The sequence below is a fragment of the Gossypium raimondii genome, chromosome 8 (genome assembly GCF_025698545.1).
Source record: "Gossypium raimondii isolate GPD5lz chromosome 8, ASM2569854v1, whole genome shotgun sequence".
Taxonomy (NCBI): Eukaryota; Viridiplantae; Streptophyta; class Magnoliopsida; order Malvales; family Malvaceae; genus Gossypium; species Gossypium raimondii.
Genome location: NC_068572.1, coordinates 47,797,906 through 47,820,657, shown reverse-complemented (window position 1 = coordinate 47,820,657; position 22,752 = coordinate 47,797,906). Strand labels below are relative to the sequence as shown.

General features: G+C 33.0%; 2 protein-coding genes across 2 annotated transcripts; one reads left to right on the top strand and one right to left on the bottom strand.

The window, feature by feature from the left end:
* Positions 1 to 702: 702 nt before the first annotated feature.
* LOC105791791 (uncharacterized) lies at positions 703 to 1,911 on the bottom strand. The gene has a single exon (XM_012620021.2). It carries the CDS (start codon positions 1,711 to 1,713, stop codon positions 883 to 885), a length of 831 nt encoding a protein of 276 aa, XP_012475475.1. The 5' UTR covers positions 1,714 to 1,911; the 3' UTR covers positions 703 to 882.
* An 18,335-nt stretch (positions 1,912 to 20,246) lies between these two features.
* Positions 20,247 to 22,114, top strand: LOC105791786 (anthocyanin 5-aromatic acyltransferase). The gene has a single exon (XM_052634166.1). The coding sequence runs from the start codon at positions 20,612 to 20,614 to the stop codon at positions 22,010 to 22,012; it is 1,401 nt and encodes a 466-aa protein (XP_052490126.1). The 5' UTR covers positions 20,247 to 20,611; the 3' UTR covers positions 22,013 to 22,114.
* The last annotated feature ends 638 nt before the right edge of the window (positions 22,115 to 22,752 follow it).

Here is a 22,752-nt window from a genome sequence, read left to right as displayed (position 1 = left end):
GCTGAATTTGGAGAATCTGTTGCTGACGATGTATATCTTAACCTTCGAAGAAAACCAAATCAGCATATCATCAAAGAGATTATGATGGACAACTTGTTACTAACATGACATCATCAGAAAGTGAGGCTGGATTGTCTCTGTCTTCCTATTGTCTTTCTGGCAATAAGGATATGATGGTGTTAATGTTGTTGGCCATGGAATTATGGAATGTCTCAGACCGGTATATCAAGTGAAAACAAGGGTGAGAAACCACTTATGGTGCAATACAGTGTAGCTAAGGAAGCAACAGCCAATCCTAAACGGGTTTAGCTTAAGTGAAGTTTATGCCTAAGGAAGCAGCAGACAATGCTTCATCCCTGGATGGTACCACATTCATGTCACGGATTCTTAAGGTATTTAATCATTGTCATCCATTCTTTAATCATTATTATAATGCAAAAGGGATGATCGATAACCAGAACATATTTAGACCTAGACTAATAAATTTGGACAAGACTTGAACGCACGATGAGACTTAAACCAAAATAAAATTTGGACCGGAAACTCACACGTGAGACTCAAACCTAAGCACTTAATATCCCAGAGCTTAACTTTGCCATTTCAGCCAAGGACTCAATCGCCATTCAATGGGCATAACAAAACATCAGCGCAGTTGGTTGCATTTTAGACTAGTAAAGTAACCCATCATCTCCAAATGTCAAATGAAATCAACAAGGAAGTCACAGCATTATTATTAGCAAATGTAACATAAGGAGATATTTCGTCCCGTGTATGTTCTATTTTTAACCAACAAAAACTATCATCTTATCGCTAGTTAGGCAACACATAACACATTCAGTAGAAACAGAAACAGGGAGCTCAAATCTGAAATATTCAAAAGGTTCACTTAGATAACACGTTGAACAACAACCCAATTGACGCCCCTGCAATACACAACACAGAAACCACACGGAACCGAACAAACAAAACATTCAAGCTTTTAGCAACCTGAAGAGTAAGAGTCAGAATCTGTAGCCTACCTCGCTCCTCCATCATCTTGAAGAAGTACATTGGCTTCACTGATTGCCGCAGCATAAACGCCAGCGTAAAAGGGAACCCAAATGCCAAGATACTTTGAACGGAAACCTCACCTAATGGGTGTGCTCCAGAACCATAAGCATAGGATATCCAAGCTCCAAGACCAAGGTGGACCAGACCCAGAACAGCCACTGCTTTACTAAGTCCATATATGTTCTTCATCATTGCTTCAAGAACCTCTCTTGTCTCATTAGCCAATGCTGATAAATCACGTTCCACAGTTGGTCCCTCGATTTCTTGGTGCTTGAAATCAGGGTTTTGACTCGGATGGGATTCACTGCTACTGGTGTGTGATTTCTCATCGTCGGATTTTGGGCCAGGGCTAGAAGAAGAAGAAATTGTTGAAAGATATCTGGGACCAAGTAGTACACTTTGGGTTCGTTCAATTGAAGAACAATTGAGGTTAAGCGGCGCTTTGGGTTTGGAACAAGAACACGATGAGAGTGATCTAACAGAGTAGAAGTGAGAAGCGATTTGGTTTAGGGTTGAGAGAGAGGGAGAGGGATGGGATTGGATGGAACCCAAAGTTGTGGAAGCGATGAACTTAGGGTTGAAAGGAGGCGGAGAGATGAAGAAAGAAGATGAATTGCAGCGGAGGGGGAGCTTCGAGATTAAATTGCGTGTACGAGAGATCATTGTTGCAATTTCAAAAATTAGAATTGGAGACTGAGAAAGTTATATAAATTTGAGAATCACAACCGCTGCAATTTGTTTTCCTTTGATTTAGAGTATAGTATTTTGCACCACCAAAACGGAAGGGCGGCTTGCATTTGCAGAGCAGTAGCTGCCCCTACCCAAACGTCAATGGCAGTGTTGTTATTAAGTTAAACTTTATTCAATATTGAATGAAAAGTTTCATTTATTCACTATATCAATAATAAAGACATTAACTCATAAATTTAATAGTTAATTTGATTTAAATTATAATTAAAATATCAATTTAATTTTTTTAAAGTTGAGTCTTGAAAATCTAAGAATATAAAAAAAAAACCTTAAAAATCCGAAAAATTCTAATTTATCTTTTAAAATTATAAAAATTCAGGTCTTGCAAACCTCCTTAACAACTCTCATTTGTTTTCTCACTACTTCAATGTCACTCTGGTTGGGTGAAGACTCTGGACAAAGCCTTAAGCCTTCCCTTCTTGTTTTATTGGGATGTTCTCCCCACTTTGTCATTGACATCAGGTATAGTTGGGTGAGTGGAATAGAGTTGTAATGGAATAGAGTTGCAATCAGTAATTTAATTGTTTAGTTCAATAGAATAGAGCTGTAATAGTATTCTTGTGTTTGGTTGAATAGAATAGATATTGTAATAGCATAAGGAAAAAGACTTAAATAACCAAAGTACCCTTAACAAATTTTTTAGGTAGATAATTATTGTTATTGTTATTAAATTTTAATAAGTTTATTACTAAGTATATTTTAATAAAAATAAAAATAAATAATTTAATCATATTTTAACATAATTATTATTAAATATAATTTAATAAAATAATATATTATTTAATATCATTCTTAATATAATTATTATTAAAATATGAATTAATAAAATCATAAAATAATATATAACCTACTTTATTATTTTTAACGCAATACATATTTAATTTACTAAAATATCATTAGCGAAACAAATAATTTAATTATCTTCTAAACTAAAAAGAAAAAGATTAGAAGTAATAAATAGCTTGAGAATTATATTTTACATGTAAAGCCCATTTCTCTGAAGTGTCGGAATAGTGGTTTCGGGGCCACAAATTCGATGTGTGAGTCCGTAAATATTATTATTCAATATTTATGAATATTATGTGGTGTATTGATAAAAATTTGATTTAATGATTTGTGCTAAATGGAGGAATAATTAGGTTCAAGTGGTAAGACCCTAAAGTTAAGTTGTTTTAGATAATAAGGTATCAGGACCTCGTTTCTATAAATTGAGCCGAAAATATTTTTATAAATATTTATGGAGTATTATTAAGGTTGTATTAAAGTTTCAGAAAGAAATTTTAATGTTTCGATAGTTAATTAAGCAAAAAGAACTAAATCATAAAAAGTGTAAAAGTTGAATTCTAATAGTTAAAAGGGTTAAATGACTATAGAAAAATAAGTGGATGGACTTAAATGGTAAATAAACCATTTAAGGAATTAGTGGACTAAAATGGACATGGATTTGATGTTTTGTTTAATTATTAACCAAGGTTAAAATGGTAATTTTATAAATTAAATAAAACATAAGTAAAAGATGAATGGTTGTTATCTTCTTTCCTATTTTGTTTCAACCTATTCTTCTATGGAAAATAAGCTAAGGTCGGCCAAATAAAAATGGATGCATGTAAGTGGTTTATTTATCTGTTTTTAGTGATTTTTATTTTTTTGAGATCGTTGTAACTATGTCCAGCTAGCCCGTACCTTTGTTTTTGAAACTGTTAAAGATTTTGAATATTGCCATTGATGAATATTTGTGATTTTAGATGTTAAATGATGAATTTGAGGTATTAGTTGTTATTTATAAGTATTTTATTAAGTGATTTTGATGAATTTAACGGTTAGGGATTAAGTTGTTGAAATAGTAAAAATACAAGACTAGATGTGAAATTGTTACAAATGTGGGCTGTATTGGATGCTGGTAACATACGATTGGTATGAATTTTCAATAAAAATGGTTAATTTGTAGGTTTTAGACTCAAGGACTAAATTGAATAAAAATGAAAAGTTGAGGGTAATTTTGTAAAAATGTCAAAAGGACTAAATTGCATAAATGGAGTGATTTTTCTGTCTAAATTATTGAATTTAATTAAATTATTAATTTAGATCAAGAACGAGTAGAAAATCGAGAAGAAGGAAAAATTCCAAAAAACCCTGTACTTTGACATTTCTGCAATTTAGCCAGGTAAGCTTGTAACTTGATTAAATCAATTAATTGTGGTTTTAATTTTTTAATATGTAATTGTTTATATATGAATTGAGTTGATTGGCTTGAAGGAAAATGATTAAGATCATAGTTGAAAGACACTATAACACTATACCAGAAAATAAATAAGACTATAGTTGAAAGACACTATGGCACCATACCAGAATCGAGTAAGACCATAACTGAAAGACGTTATGGCATTACAGTTCTATCGAGTAAGACCATGGTTGAAAGACACTATGGAAACACGATGAAAAATGAATAAGACTATGGTTGAAATGCACTATGGCATCAAGACGAAAATAAATAAGACCATGGTTGAAAGACACCATGACACTACGATCACTTTATATTCAGGTAACACGTTTCAAGTGAGGTGTGTATCGTAAGTATGAATACGAGTTGAAGGTTTGACTAGTATAGTCTAATAATGCATGTTAATGCCTTAGTGTAATTATATATTCTTATTATGTCTATAAATACATTAAATCATGATGTTGTAGTGTGTTTAAAGAATTAAATGGTTACTTGAGTGTTTGCTTAATATACGATGTTATTTCATTTGATTCAACGGGCATGAAAAGGGAATGAACGGTAAATATTCAAATGACTTATACTATGAAAACTATGAAAAAGAATGAAAAGGAAATGTTAAATGAAAGTATGACCATGTTCTTGGAATTGATGATTTCAAGTGAGGTTATTCATGTTTAATGACTTATCTTATGTTATTCAAGCGAATTATGAATTGATGCATTAACATTTGTTGTTGATGATGCTTAGGCTTGTGCCAAGCTATTAGTTAGATTGTATTATGTTGGTTTTAAAGAAATGCATTGAAATGGTAAGTGGCCAAATGGAAAGATGCTTATGTGCATGAAAGGGTGATAAGAATCAAAGTATGTAATTTCTCATGAAATGGTTTATTGTGTAGTTGATTCTAAAAGAGATATGCTTAAATGCACTAGCTTGTGGCTATGGTTAATGTTATGTTTATGCCTTGTATGTTATGCAAATGAAATGGGTGAGAATAGGTAATGAAATGATAAGTTCATAGTTGAGATGTAATGTGATGAAAAGAAATGATTGTTGAGTCAAAAGACCTACTTGTAAGGAAGAAATTTACTTATGCTATATGTGAGTTTACTTATTTCATGAATAAATACACTAGTTCATGATTTAATAATGTAATTAAGTTTATGCTAAGTAAATGGAATGGTAAGTAAGTAGATGAAATGGTTCATCGTTTTAAGGAAATGTTGATAATTATGTAAGTCAACCTATGAGACCTTATTAGGTTATGAATGAAATGTGTATGTAATGTTTATACATATACTAAGTTGAATGGTGTTGAATCATGTTTAATCTATGTATGATAGTCTTAAAGTGATAAGTTATGTTTCAAGTTTATACGAACTTACTAAACATTCATTGCTTACGTAGTCATATTCCTCTTACTTTGCAGATTATCGGAAGCTCGATCTGTTTGGAAACTTGTCGGAGGTCTATCACACTATCCAATAATTATATTGGTAGATTTTGATGTCTTGATAAAGGTTATAATGGCATGTATAGGTGGATTTGTGTATAAATGGTCTAGTTATTGTTTTGGTATATATAAGTGTCAATACGGTTAATGTACCTATGGTATCTTGATGGTTGGTGTTAATATAGTTAAGTTGTTGCTTGGTATTATGACCAAAGAGGTAAGTATGACATGTTTGCAATATGGTTAATTAAGGTAAGCTTGAATATGGAATTTAGTTATGTGTGTTTGTATCAAAAATGACAAATTGGGTATATGTTCGTGTAGTTCAATGTGGTCAATTATGGTATAACTTGGTATGGAATTAAGCTAAATATATATGGATGAGTTATGGTCAAATATGTATAATTTTAGGTATATGTGTGTTTGAGATGCATGAGAACAATAGTTCAAATGTTAAGTTATATTGACACGGTATAAGTTAAGTATGGTATGTTTTAAAATGGTAGTAAGGTGACCAATTATGCATATGTGTAGTTAAGTTGAATGATTGCTTTTGAGGTGCCATATATGACATTTGATTGGATTAAATTTGGTCATTTGAATTGGTCATATTATGTATGTTTTGGTATGTTTTCATACCTTGGTCATATGTGCAAATGACTTGTAAGGGTGTGCTTGAATTGGGTGAAAGAAATGACTCGGATTTAGCCTATTTCTAGCCCTACACTTTTCACTTTATTCAATTTAAACCATATCCCAATTTTCTAATTATACATATAAATAGATATCCTTATCAAATTCATAAAAAATATTTATTCAATTTCACCTCTTTTCCAAAAATGACCAATTTACACTTTTAGTCCTTCAACTTTCAAAAAATTATAATTTAGTCCTTACTAAATTTCATTATTCATATTTTCTCTACCAATACTTAATTCACCTTTTAAATACTTAACAAGTCTCAAAGATGAAAATTATGGGGCATTACAGCCACGGTTGGTGAACCTGCAAGACTCAAGATAGAGGTGTCAATATAGGGTGTGTAATAATTATGGAGCTTGTAACACCCTAAATCTGGTAGACACGAAGTTGTCTGCTTTGGAGCATTCTGGTAGTTAGTTTGCCATTATAAGCTTTTGGTGAATTAATGCTTTGGCGTATAGAGTATCCACGCATGGAAGTATCTCTGGATTTAGTTCTCGTAGTATTCTTCAATTAAAGAAAGAATTGGACAAAAGAAAAGTAAGCCTTGTGTAGGTTGCCGCCAAAGGTATAATACACCTAGTTGATTTAAGCATTGTGTCCAACAAGTTTTGGTAACGAGATCTGGTTTGGAACCAACTGAATTGACTTGTCAAATAACATATGTATAGGACTCTCATTTATATTTCTCCTGATCCTTGTAGGTTAATTAAAGTACAATTATTGTTTACAGTTGACATTTGTCAAGGTCCACTAAAAAAAGATGAGTATATATTTGGTGAGAAGAGAACGTTGGGAGGGTCTTTCTTCCTTCAACATTACTCTCTAGTTCTTCTTTTTAAACTTAAATGTTCTTTCCTTCTTTGTTAAACTAGAAGTTGAGGATTTTGGGAATAAACTGTAAATGTTCCACCTCTTAGTAAGTAAGATAGCTCTACATGTTAAGTTTTTGAAAGAATAAGGCAAATAAAAAACATATAAACAGTAAGTTATGAATATGAGCCCCTGCATTAGGGTCGTTTGTAGTTAAGATGATAGCAAATTGTCGATAAATGGGTTTTAATAATTGTTCCATATTCTATAAGTAATTGCTGCTACTAGTTTGAAAAGGATGTTCTGTAACACCCCTAACCCGTCTCAGACACCGAATTAGGGTTACGGAGCATTACTATTCGAAACAAAGCTTTAAACTTAAAAATAATTAATTTAACTTATAACCGTTGACAATAGGAAACTTATAAAATTACCCTAAGTTTTACCTTTTATGCAATTTAGTCCCTAAACCCGAAACTTGCAATTTAACCACTTGTAATTAAAATTCATGCTAGCTGATTTTCATTGGGTTTATAATCAGCCCATTTTTATCACCATTTCACAATATTTACTCCACAAATAAATCCCTAAACATTAAAATTACCAAAAATCACTTAACTAATTATTTCTATTTAACAATCAAGCTTACTAATTTATTAACCAAGATCACAAATACTCCCAATTCATTCATGGAAAATCCCTCAACTTTTAACAATTTAATGAACTAACCCCCGAGCTAACTAAATTAAGCTAATACGGTTACAAAACATAAAAATCACTAAAAACAAACCTTAAAATCACAAGCATGCTTGGAGAAAAGTTGGCTGAACTTCCTTTGTCTCCAAAAGTGGAGTTTCAGTTGAAGGAAGATGAACATTAAACAAAATGAAAGTGATATGTTTCTTTTATTTTATTGTTTCTTTATTTTTTGAACTTATTTTAATATTTTATTAATATCAACTCATTTATTCACCCATAAACTATTCTAACTGTGCATGCCACTGAAAAATGGTGGAATTACCACTTAAACCCTTGTTAATTTAGCCTTTAACACCTTTATCTAATAAAAGTTAACTTTTGCAGCTTTTACAATTTAGTCCTTTTAAATTAATTAACTATCTAAACATCAAAATTTCTTAACCAAATTTTAATACGACCTTAATAACACTCCGTAAATATTGAATATATTTACAGCCTCAGGTTTTAGAAACGAAATCCCAATACCTCATTTTCTAAAACCACTTGACTCTAAGGACATACCACTTAAACCTAATTATTTGTTTAATTAACAATAAATTATTAATGTAACACCCCAAACCTAGCCTAGACATTATGTCTGAATCTAGTGATGTCACATGATAGGGTGTTTGAAAACCATGTCGTCTCGTTAAAACCATTTTCATTGAATTTCTTATCTTAATATCTTATTAGTTCCAAAATTGTGTTGCTCATTTAATCGATAGTTTCAAAATGTTATTCGTTTGCGGAAGCTTTTAAAACAGATTAAACAATCATGCGTTTAGGAAAAACATTTATTTCTTTTAAAAACCGAGATTTCCTACTACTAGTAGTTGTAATCCATAAGGTAAAGATAATTAAAACCCAAAACCAAAGTCCGAAATTCCAATTATAACCCAAAAACTTATCCAGTAAAAATAGAATAGAAATAAAACTAATTATCGTAAATATGGGTTAAAAACCATGAAAGTCCAAAATCGTGGTTACCGCCGAGTCCTCCGCCGCACCGATCCGTCGAGATCTGGGGATTACCTGTGCACATTTAAATAAAATGGGTGAGTTTATAAAAACTCAGTGTGTAATCCCACAGAAAACAAACAATAGCAAATCATAGTGCATAGTTAAAACAGTCTTGAGCCTAAGCCCTTTTTCGGTATCAGTAACAGTTTGGGCCTTAGCCCATCTCAGTACAGTATCAAATATGCAGTAGGGCCTTAGTCGATCACAGTATTAGTAGCAGCCATGCAGTATTCAGTATCAAAGTCCTACCCAACCAACCTCTACACACCATCTCCGTCCAACCCTACACTCCATGTGAGGATCAAATCAACCCACCCATCCCTACACTTCAGGTAGTACCGAATGCGACACAAAACAGTAATTTGCAGCTGAGCTGCCAGTATGTTAGGCTTAAGAGCCTTTCAGTACACTTCCTCCAAATATAATTAACCCAACCACATGCAATGCAACATACAAATCATGACATGCTATCTCAGGACATCAGTACATATAACCAGTTCAGTATACAAGCATACTTCATCATGCTCAACACATATATAAATAAAACAGTCAGTTGGTACAATTAGTGTAACAGCCTGAATTTGGGGCTAGTCGAAATAGTGGTTTCAGAACCATAAATTTGACGAGAAAAAATTTATTTTCATTATATTTTTATGGTCTATGATTTCACAAAATGATTTCGTGAAAATTTCGTTCGAAAATTTTGACGTTTGGACACTCAATTTAGTCAAAAGGACTAAATTGTAAAAGGTGCAAAAGTTGAGTTCTATATGTTAGAGGTGTCCAATTGTTATGAAATTTTAAATTGGAGGTCTTTATATGGTAATTAGACCATTGGTTAAGTTGGTGGATAAAAATGGGCATGGTTAGGCATGTTTCCAAAGTTTTTCATTAAGAGCATTTTGGTCATTTAGTTATTAAAATGAATTAAAAACAAATTAAAACCCAATTTTTGTCCATCTTCTCCATAAGGGCGAATTTAGCAAGGGGAAGCCATGGTTAGGGTTTTCAAGCTTCCAAGCTCAATAGTTAGTCTATCATTGCCCCGTTTTTAATAATTTTTATGTTTTTGAGATTACTGTAATATGATTTATCTATTTCTACCATTTATTTGAGCTAGAGTTGATGTTTAAAACTTTACCGATGGAGAATATGCATGTATTTTGATCTTCTATGGAAGAATATGAATGTTTGGAGTGTGGTAAACGATTTGTACTAAGTAATTTTCGATAAAAATGTCTAAAAGTATTAATTTGTAAAAGTTATAAAATGTGTCATAATTGTGTGAATAAGTGAAAATTGTGAATGGAAACTGTCATAAAATGGTTCGGCTAAGCCTAAAATGCAAGGAAATTGAATAAAAATTATTTTACGAACCTAGGGGTAAAATCGTAATTTTGTGAAACTTTAGGGGCAAAAACATAATTTTGTTAAAGTATGATTTTTGGATTGGAATGAATAGTGTGAATGTTATATAAATTAAATGTATTGTTATAAATCAAGAAAGACGAGAAATTGAAATTGATCAATAAAAAGAAAAGTGGAAAAAAGTGAAAAATTCCCGAATGAACCTTTGGAATAAAAAGGGATATGAATGAAGTGACAGAAATGATCACATGTGTGGCACGAATTGTATGTAGGCCACTATATAAAAGTGAAAGTGATGGTCACGTGTGTAGTACTATGTGCAGGCTACTACGTGTACCAGAATGATAGGTCGCATGTGTAGTACTATGTGCAGGCTACTATGCGTACCGGATAGTTTCGATCACGTGTGTAGTACTATGTGTAGGCTATTATATGTATCAGATGGTAATAGTCACATGCGTAGTACTATGTGTAGGCTACTATGTGAACCGAATATCATTGATTAGTAAGGTGGTTGCTATGTACTGATTCCACCGGACATTATTGATTAATACGGTGGTTGCTATGTGTTGAATCCACCGAGTATCTGTTATTATTCCGAAGTGTTCATCGAGAAATTGATTAAGTGTAATTGAATAATGAATATAGGTGTGGAATTGAATTGAATATCGACTTAGAAATGGAAAAGTGAATTTTGAATTGAATTGTGATTGAAATTGAAAAAGTGAAATTATGAAAGAGTACATTTAGCAACAAAACAGTTTAGACAGCAACAGTTGTGTAACTTTGAAAAATCACCAAAAATGGTGGAAATTAAATTATAGGCTGAATAATATATGAAATGAAGCTCAATGGGTCTCTTTTCACATAAAAGAAACAGATCAAGCAAAAGATTTATATATTTTGAGATATTTGAAGTTTAGTTAGACAGAGTTAGAATGAGTTTAGAATCCCCTGTTCTGACTTTGGAAAATTGTCAAAAATTGTACAAAAATAATTATGGGATAAAGTTTATATGTTTAGAGTTCTTAGTGAATCTATTTTCAAGAGAAACAAACAGAAACAATATTTGAATTTTGTACAATGAGATAATTAATTTTTAGTGAAGAGAGGTCAGAACTATCGAGTACTGAAATAGGGGAAACTTTAAAGAATAAACTGTACTAGTTGGATGAACCAAAAATTCTTAAAATTTTATGGTAAGAAGATATGAGAATCTAGTTTTGGGGAAAATTAAGGGTTCTTAATTTGGAGCTCTGTAGCTCCGGGTAAAAATAAGTTAGTGACTCTGACCAGAGAGACAATTTTAAGTATACATGTAAGCGAATAGTGAAACTATAGAAAATGTTATTTCTAAGTGTGTTATGTACATTAAGGATGTGGAATGTAGAGGAGGAGGAGGAAAATTGGAAGAACATATGAATGATTTGTGTATAATTGGCCATATGCTCGATATGTTTTCACTATTTACTTATATGTTCCTTCAAAGCTATCTACTTAAGTCACTGTTACTAAATTATTTATGCCTTGAGCTACAGAATTCCAAATAAGGTCCACTTGATGTATTTGAAACTAGACTCAAATACCTTTCTACCATAAAATTTTTATAATTTTTGGTTCAGCCAGTAAGTACAGTAAAATCTTCAATCTTACCCCTGTTCTGTTGTCTGACAGCTTTGACCTTTCTTTGCTAAAAAATAATTATATCTTAGTAAGAAATTTGGATGATGTTACCATTTATTTCTATTGAAAATAGATTCATCAATAATTTAAACATATAAATTTTAACCCCTAATTATTTTTATCCAATTTTTGATGATTTTCCAAAGTCAGAATAGGGGAACCCGAATTCATTCTGACCTTGACTTACAAAACCTATTATATCTCATGATTTAAAATTCTATTACTTACACCGTTTCTTCTATGAGAAACTAGACTCAATAAGCTTTAATTATATATTTTTTTCATCCTCTAATTCAATTTTCACAATTTATGGCGATTTTTCAAAATTAGCCTACTGCTGTTGTCCAAATAGCAAGCAATTTCGGCTTTTCGCCGAATCCTATTTTCTGCGTTTCGGGTACACACCTAGTTTTGTTTGATGCTAAAACAATCCCCGAGCACTCTAAAGCCTAAAATTGAACAAATAACACCAATTTAATCTCATATAGCGTGATCCCAAATCGAACTCGTATCGAGGTTTTAACCCATAAGCGATTAAGCCTTACTTTCAACCGTTGAACAGTAATTCCCACACAAACTAAGACTTCGATTGGTGATTACGAGCCCTTCAATCCTCCCCTAATTGGCATAAATAAAACATTTTAGAATAAATTTAACAAACGAAGACAAATCACTTATCTAAAACTTACCAAACGATTGCAGACAAACGTAGAGCGACACGAGGCAAATTAGGAAAAGAACAATTAAAAAAATGAAGGGTGAAATAGAGCAGAAATTCGATAGCAATGAAGAGAAAAATGGCAAGAGGGTGGAGGGATTTTAGGGAAAGTAAAAAAAAGATGAACAGAATATTTGATAACCACCCCAATCCCTTATTTCTCTCCATCAAACTCCCCACTAAATCCACTACTCAGATTTTTATTCCATCTCAAACTATCCTGGATGCACGAGCAAAAATAATGCCCATGCCAAGATTTGAACACATGACCCCCTTCACACCAACACTCCACTTATCCACCAGACCAGCAAGCCCATTCTGTTAATTATTTGCCAACTTTTACAGTCTACAGACTAAAAATAGAGCTTATTCATAAAAATAACAAAATTTGCCCAAGTCCTAGCTTGAACTTGGGACCTTTCAAACACACCTAGAATACATAACCACTAAAGCAGATAGATATTTTGTGTCACACATTCACAATACCCAAAATTAAAATTTTGGGGCATTACAATTAAATTAAATTTAAATGTAATTCTATACTTGACTCGTAAATATTAAATAATAATATTTAAGGACTCACTCGTCAGATTTATGGCCCCGAAACCATCATTTCTGACACCACTGAAAAATGAGTTGTTACATGTTCGAATTTGGAACTCTAAGCTACAGTATATGTGAGTATTAGATGAGTCCCTAGTCTCGACTCCCATAAGTCATTCTAGAAAGTTCTTCTTATGATTGATGTTTCAGTAATGATGCATGAGTACTTTAACGACTGCTGAACGTATATGTGTGATCTTCGTATAGTATTCATTTGAGTTTAAGTGTGTGATGCATTTTATGTATGGGTGCATGTGACTCTGTGAAGAAACTGTATATGTGTACATGGAATATATACTATGATGCATGATTGTGTTGATGTGTGTAAAGCATGCAAAGAAGTATGATTTGGTTAGAAAATTGAGTATAGGCTACATGAATATGTAATTATGTTAGATGTATGATGCATGATTGAAAATGTTAGAGAAATAGAGGTTTAACGGAGTGTTAGGATATTATGTGATGTGAGTTTTGAGACCGCAGTGGTATTCTATGAAGTCCGTCGGAACAGTAAACACAAATTTCGGTATGACAATTCTGAGAAAAGACCATGGCTATGGCACATTCTGGAAATGGCAGATAAGTCACATTTATCTATTGAGGTTTTTGTGTGTCCTAGGGAGATGATGGGTAAACCTTATGCGATAATGAGTTGAGGAAAATCCATATCACAAACACAATAGTTTATGTGTTGCCTTGGTGGCATCCAAACAAAGCCTTTGTGGTGCATTCTGGTTGGCCTTTGTGGCGTAATCTGTTTGGCTTTTGCGGTGAATTATGTTTGGCCTTTGTGGCATATTCTATTTGGCCTTTGCGGCGTAATCCATTTGGCTTTTGTGGCATATTCTATTTGGCCTGTGTGGCATATTCTGTAAAGCCTGTGTGGCATGATCTGCTAAGCCTTAGTTGCGTATTCTATATTTGTCTTTGTAGAGAATCCTGTAACATCTATGTAGCGTAATCAGTGAAGATTACATGGTAGAATTTGGTTAACCGCCTATGTGGTAAAATCTGGGTAAGTTTTGAGATTTTTTTGATAGCTAATTCTATGATAATGATCTGATAAGTCTAGAGTTAACTTGGTTTGTTTAGTCTTGGAATAAATGCAATAAGCTTTAAAGGGTGTTTCGTGAAAAAGAATATACTTATGTATTTCTAAAGAGGCTGTATGGTATCCGCTAGAATAACCTGTACAAGATATGGGCGTAGTCATAAATATGATAAAGTCTAAGTATTTGCTGAACTGAGTTGTCTATGTTATGTAAGGATGAAATCTAAGTTATTTGGTATCAGCCATATCTGAATGGTTTTCATGTCTCTTTAAGGGTCATATTGAACCCAAGCCGTGTGCCAATTTGGGCGTTCTTGTGTTATGTGATTTAGGCGTCTGAAATTCTTCAAGAAAATCTAGAAAGTTTCATCATAAAAAAATATAAATTGGGAATAAATTCAAGATATGATCTGATTGGTAGCATGATGGTTATCAAACCTAGTATGAGAGTCCGCAAAATGTAAGATTTGTAAGAAGTTCATCGTATAAGATCAATTAGTTAAGTTATCAGCCAAAAAATAGTACCTGCAAATAATCACTGTAATAGCCTGAATTTTTAGTGGTGTCGGAATGGTGATTCGAGATCACTAAATCTGACAAACGAGTAGAAAATATTATAAATTTAGTAAGTATAAGTTAAATGTGAAGTTAGGAAAATTTTGAAATAGTGAATAGTGTACTAGGAATAAATATTAAAATAATTAAAATAAAAAACGAGGTATCGAGACCTCAAGATTTTAAACCGAGCCATAAATATTTTTAGAAATATTTATATAGTGTCATTGAGTTGGTGTTAAAGTTTAGTTAGAAAATTTTAACGCTTGGATAGTTAATTAACTAAAAGGACTAAATTGGGAATAGTGTAAAATTTGTTAAATTGTGATTAAATAGCTTAAGTGACTAAAGTGGAGGGATTTAAAGGCTATTAGGCCCAAATTATATGGGCTGGACGGTTGGGTAAGAAAAATCAGCAGAATGTAAGGAGAAACAGGGCAAAATTGGAAACTTAACAAATTAAACATTTAAAACAAAGACAAAAGTGAAAAATCTAGAGATCTCTTCACAATTTATCAGCAAAAACGCCATAGGAGGTCTGGAATAAGCTGGTTTTTCATATTTTTGAATCATGTAAGTTTAATTCTTGATTATTTCTTCTAATTTTGTGATTTTGATACTTTTACAATTAGGTCCAACTAATTATTTCATTAGTTTTTGATTCCATGGCTGATTTTGAAAGTTACCATTGATTAGTGTTGGATTTTTATGATGAATAAACATGAAATTGAAGCTTTAATTTTGTTATATGATGATTTTATTAAGTAATTTTGATAGAAATTGATTTTAGGGACCTAATTGTGAAAAAGTTGGGAATTAAGGTTTGGTGTTGCGGTTTTGAGTATGAAAGGCTATGTAGTAGTCTAAAATAGTTGGAAAAGGTGTTAATTGAGAAAAATTAGATCAATTGAGGGTTAATTGAGTAGGGATCAAATTGTAAAACTGTAAAGTTTGGGGTAAAAGTGTAACTTCGAAAATTAAAGGGCATAAATTGTGAAATGAATTAGAATTGAATTAAATGCTGATGAATGAATAAATTTGCATTTTAGATCGAGAACACGAAACAAGTCGAGGAAAAGAAAAAGTAGCCGATTAGTCCCGAACTTTTACAAATTCGCAAATCGATCCGTAAGTTCATATGGCTGAAATTTAATGATTAAATGTTAATTTCATGAATTATACAATGTATGGTGAAATGTATTTATTGTTGAAATGAGAATAAAATAAAATGTGAAAATCGAATAAATGATCAAATTAAGTGGAACGTCAATTTGAGTACTTCGATCAAGTGACAAAGTGATAAGTGGTAGTTTTAGCTACACTTATCTGATCAAGAAACAAAGTGATAAGTGGTTACACTTATCGATCAAGAAACAAAGTGATAAGTGGCTACACTTATCGATCAAGTGATAAAGTGATAAGTGGTAGCTTCACTACACTTATCCGATCAATGGTAAAGTGATAAGTGGTAGCCTAGCTACACTTATCGATCAAGGACAAGTGATAAGAGGTCATATGGCAAAGTGAAAGTGAAGTACTCAAATTTCCATAACCGTTCCTTAATTTTGATCAAGGATGGTAAGTGACAAATGGGCCCAAAGGAATTATGGTAAAAGAATAAGTAGTAGTGAGTTTATACCAAGGAACTCACCAAAGATTGTGGTTGACAGGTAAATTTAGTAATGGTGTATATTGTATAAGTGTACAAGTGTTTGGTAAGATTTATGTTTTATGCCTATGAACTTACTAAGCTTTTCTATAAGCTTACATGTGTGTGTTTATTGTTTTGTAGATTAACGTATTTATACATTCGGAGGATCGGATCTACATCAAGAATCACACTACCCAGATATACTCCGGTAGTTTATGTTAAGCAACTTTTTGGATTTATATGGCATGTATAGGGAATTGAAGTAAAAAGTAAATTTGAATGTTATGGTTATGTTAGATATCGAAATATATACATGTTTTTAGTTTGAAATGGTTGATTGGTTGAACTTCATTAGTATTTAAATGAAGTAGATGAAAATCTGGAATTGGTTGTGATTTGAAATTTGCAGGAAGGTTAGACAATTATAAAGGGTTATATTGAATTTTTTTAAAATTGCAATGGAGCAGTTCTTGGACAGCAGCATTGATGTAACTTTTAAAAATCACCAAAAATAGTGGAAATAGAATTAGAAGTTGAGTGAGATATGAAATTAAAGCTGAAAGAGTCTACTTTCATAGGAAAGAAGTGGAGTAAGCAAAAGAATTATATACTTTTAGATATTTGAATTTTAGTGAAACAGGGCAAGAATGTTTTGAAGTCCCCTGTTCTGACTTTAGAAATTCATTAAAATTGTACAGAAGGAATTTTGAGTTATAATTTATATGTATAGACTCCTTAATGAGTCTATTTTCAGTAGAAATAAGTTTAATCACCATATGAAGCCTTTAATAAGAGATAATTAAATTTTAGTGATGAGTGGTTAGGATAGTCGATTAGTGAAACAGGGGAGACTTCAACTAATAAACTGTACTAATTGGCTAAAGCAAAAATTCTGAAAAATTTATGGTGAATAGATATATGAGTCTAGTTTTATGGAAAATTTACGGATCTAAATTTCGAGTTTCGTAGCTTGAATTATAATTATTTTAGTGACTGCTGTACAGGAGGACAGCTTTATTATGAATGATGAAATTAAATTTGAAAGTAAATTTTATGCCCCGAACTTTTAAGTTAAGTCAAGTAACGCCTCATGCTCGACTCCGGCCATGGTCTCGGGTAAGGGGTGTTACAATCACCATGGGAATAAGATATACATATTGTCTGGTAAGATTTGGGGTCAGCCAAGAAGTGAAGTAAAAGTTGATACGATAAGTTTGGTAGCTGGCGTATAGGTATATATTTGATATTATGAAATTATCCGCCAAGACCAAGCTAGGAACTCACCAAAGTAGCAGTTTGAGTCGCGATTTTATGCATACAGAGGACACCATAGGAGTAAAGCGTATATTTAACTAAAGCACTTGGAGCCTATTTTAAACAAGTTATATGTTGTTTTTGGAACTTTGATGTAATCATAAAATATACACTTGTACCTTAGAAACTATACAAAAGGAAATAAGAAGTATGTTTATGAATATTTATACACGAATAGTTTTAACATTAACTAAGTGTTTATGTGTGGTAACATTTGCGTGCACCGAGGAGGGGGATTGAACCACCAATCTGAGGCACTTAAGCCATGTGAACCAGGCGCGTGCTCATGACAACTAGCTCTCTGCAAAGTACAAGAGACAAAATCCTTGTCGGGGGACAATAGCTTTGGTTGTTGGGAGACTGGTCAATTGCCTAACGGGCAACACTTACAAGATTCCTTTCGAATGAGTCGATCCCCAGGATAAGGACAGATGGCTAAGTGAACTAAAGCATCGAATTGCTAATTCGTTATGCGAGTTACTTGTATTGAAGGTTAGAATTCCTCTATTTCCATTTTAATTTTTGAGAATGAAATAGATAAAACCCTAATACTATTTTTAAAAATGAAACAAGGAACTTTCCTTTTTATTCTTCGCATGCAAAATTACATCTCGAATCAATATATATAAGAATCCGAATATGAAGAGAGAAATAAAGAATATTATTATGGTTATATTATTAGACACTTTCTCTCTTTTTTCGGAATTTTATATATTTTCATTTTTATGATATGGTATAGGTTACTGGAAACGTGTTTTTTTGTAATTATAAAATTTGTTTATTGAAAAAGTATTTAAAACTCGAGCTGCTTTTATTATTGTTATTATTAATAATTATTGTTGAAGATGAGTCATTCTTACACTGGCATGCTGATGAATGATGATGGTCGAAAGTACATTTCTGTATTTAATTAATTCATACTTTGGGATGGGTCTTTGTTAATTACGTTTAACATCAAATTCTTTAACAAGAAAAATCAATATCTTTCCAAAAACAATTAAAAATCCAAACTTAATAAATTACAATCATAGACTTTAGCTAATTACATTAAATTGATTTTTTTAAGAAAAGGTTAAGGGTTATTTAGACTTATTAGCCTAATGTTTACTAAATTGTAATTAAGTATATAGTGTATTTATATATGCTTTTGAATTTGATAAAAATAGTGCGGTTAAATGAAAAAAAATAAACATGGAATTTTACCTAAGAAGTGCATGTGTCATAAGTTAAGTCCCATTGCTTCACAAGGAACATCCTAGCTTCATAAGGTTAATATTCCCACGACTGACCATTTTCTTGCTGTTCATGTCCCATACCTAGACACTAGGATTAACACTTTGCTCTCCTCCACTACCATCATACTTAAGCAATGGAAGCGGCAAAACTCGCTCCTTAATCAATGCAGGTTTCATTTTCAACAAGTTCTGCCCTGATGACATGTAAGCAATCTCAAGTAACCACCTCGCCGAAAGAGGGGCCTTGCTCAACGGCCTGAGATTGCCATATCCATAAAAGACTAAGCTATCTTGCTTTATATGACATACAAAAACATAATAAGGGATGTCAACTTTATTTGGAGATTTTTTAGTACACCAATAAATCTCTAATCACATCTAAAAACAGTAATAAAAATTATCACAACACAATTAATTACTTTGAGGGGTATAATCGGACCCAGTCTAACCAAACATAAACCCTGCCAAATTAATCCTTAGAACCCTCAACCCTTGGAACCGCATATATCGGCTCTCGGCATCACTTTTCATCTTACTCCCAAATTTGTATCAATATTAAGTCTTAAAGACGAAAGGATTTAGATGATATACTCCTACCGTCAATGAAAAGCTGCCCCAGCTTTTTCACTTATTTATTCGGGGATGGGATGTCCATATCAAATTACCATGCTTGTTGTTGGGCGTTTAATTTTATGAGACAAATTTTGGGGGAGAGAGGCCTACCGAGGAGATCTTCATTGTGGAATGAAAAAGGTGGGAGTGGAATAAGATCAACTGCCTCTTCCTATTTCCAAACCCTAAAACACATGGATCCTTGGGTAAGCAAGCTCTTCTCTCTTTTTATTTTGTTTGACTTGTGGAATGAATAAATAATATGACATAGAGGCTCAATTATTAAAGCATATTTTATGATGAACAACTTTGTAGATGGATGTCCTTGCTCCAGTTATTCTCTAATACATCACCATACGTGCATTATAATAATAAAAGAAAGAAAGGTGTGCTATTTGTCCAGGTTGGGGGCCTACTATTTGTCTAATTTTTACGCTACTCAACAAGTAGCTGTATTAAATTTGATGTTGAGAATCACATCACTTGTAAAAATGCTTCTTCTAGACAGAACTGTGAAGGTACTTGTAAGTTATGACACTTTAGCTACGATCCATCCACTACTTTTTAAAAATAATTCAAAAAATTTCCCTCATATCTGGTGCCATGGAAAACGTGTGCTCAACAACACCATCATCCTGGACCCTGCTCTGCAAACAAACATGTACTAATTTTTGTAGGGTTTTGCTTTTGTGGGTGAAGATTAGTGATACCGCCCCTTCAAATATTGCTCTAAAGACCACTGCCACTTTGGACTTTTACATTGATATTTGCTAGTAGCTATACAACAACTATTTATATATACACATATATGTAGACATAAAATAATTATTATTAGGAATATCATATTACAACTTATAAGATGAGACTTGGACTAGCTAGATAGCGTATGGATTGATGGTCATCACCTGCTGCTGCATTTTTTTTGTCTAACACTATTTCTTTTTATTTAAACCTAAGACTTCACTTAACAATGGATCCTACATGCGATGTATAGGCATCATCACTAGTTAAAGCACAATCCATCAGTAACATATCCTCCACCATTTCTGAACTCTGAATTATCAATTCCCTTCCATGGCTAAAGGAGGTTTGGCGGTAGAAATCGTGGGTCGCTACCGTGTGTCTCCACCACCAAATACAGTGCCACCTACCTCCCTCCCTCTAACTTTCTTCGACATACCATGGCTTTTCTTCTCCCCAACTCAACCTCTCTTCTTCTACGACTACCCTTACCCTACTTCTCACTTTTTATCCACCGCTCTTCCACCACTCATCCACTCCCTCTCCCTCACTCTCCGGCACTTCTTTGCTTTGGCTGCCACCCTTGTGTGCCCACCCCACTCATCCAACCCCCCTTTCATTGTCTACGACCGATCCAACTTCGTCTCCTTGGTTGTCGCCCATTCCACCGCTGATTTTCATCACTTGTGTTCGAATCATCAGCGTTGTGTCAACGACTTTTACCCACTACTCCCTCCTTTGCCGAGCGGGGAACAAGAGGAAACTCAAACCCCTTTGCTTGCTGCACAAATCACCATTTTCTCTAATGTCGGTGTTTGCATTGGGTTTGCGTATCATAATGTGGCTGCTGATGGGAGAAGTTTCAACAGCTTCATCAAGACTTGGGCTTCTCTTTTCAAAGACCCTTCTTCTTGCTCAGTCAACTCATCGCTACTTCCCTTCTATGATAGAACGGCAATAAAAGACAGTTATAGGTTGCAGTCCATTTTCTTGAACCATTGGAGAAAAAGATCTTCAACAAACATGGTCATAGGTGTTTCAGACAAGGACTTAGACTCGGCCATGGTTAGAGCTACTTTCCTTATGTGTCCTGATGATATGGAGAAGATTAAAGGGTGGATTGTTGGTCGATGCAAGGTCAAAAACATGGACCAACCACCACGTTTAACACCATCGAATTTAACATGTGCTTATGTGTGGGTGTGTTTGATAAAATCCCATGAGAAAGTAAATGGGAAGTTAACTGGCAAGAACCCCAGTTACTTCGGGTTCAATGCGGGCGGTATAACCAGGTTGGGATATCCGGTACCAGCTGCTTATTTTGGTAACTGCATTGGGTTTGCTCGAACAATGGCAACTCAAAGTGAGCTTAGCGGAGAAGATGGGATTATAGTTGCAGCAGATGCTATCGGAAACAGAGTTAAGGACTTGGACGAAGCATTTCTGGAAGGGGCAGAAAACTGGATATCAGAATGGGGGGAGTTTTATGGGTCGGATTCGGAGCCCCATGTGATGGTTTCCGGGTCACCGAAACTGGATTTCTACGAGACAGATTTTGGTTGGGGAAAGGCAAGGAGAATAGAGGAAATTTCAATGGATAATGCAAAAGGGAAAGCCGTTTGGTTCACCCAAAGCAGAGATGTGAAAGGCGGAATAGAGGTGGGGTTAGCATTACCTAAGCCTAAAATGGATGCTTTTACATGTTTCTTCACTCAATTATTGCCTCACCATTAAGCTTTCCTTTTTTGTTGTTGTTGTTGTTAATCATAAGCCTCACCATTAAGCTGTTGTTTCATTTCAGCAGAGTTTAAATAAGTTGATATCCCTTTTTTTTTTTCTTTTATGTCTAACTCTGAAATAGCTACAGTAGCTATACCTATAGCTAGCAGCAGGTATAGTATTATGTACTGTATAGCAAAGGTTTTTTTTAATGAAAATAATATAAAATAAACTTAATTTCAGAAATAATATAAATTATATATTATTTATCAAAATAACATGAAACCTACAGAAATTTTGGAGGTGGGCATGTGGCAAATGCCATTGGCAACATACACTACCCTAAAATATAAATTTATCATTATCAAATAATTATTGAAATAATAATAATAATAAATGGATGGATGGATGGATGTCGCACATACAATAGGCGACACCTTACAAATTTTGTGATCCAGGACCAGTTCTTTATTATTTTTAAAAAGTGTTGTGGAAAAATACTTTTGAGAAGTGCTTTTGAAAATTTGAGTGTTTGGCATTACTGTCAAAAGTGCTTTTGAAGAATAAAATGTCCATTTTAGACATGATATTATAAAGTAACAAATATGTATTTAAATAATGTTCAAATTAGTTAATATTATGATATTTTAGCAAAAATATAAAAAAATAATTTATTATAACTTATTGTTAATATTTTAATATATAATATTAATTTTAAATATTTTTAAGTAATTAATATTAATTATTTATTAAAT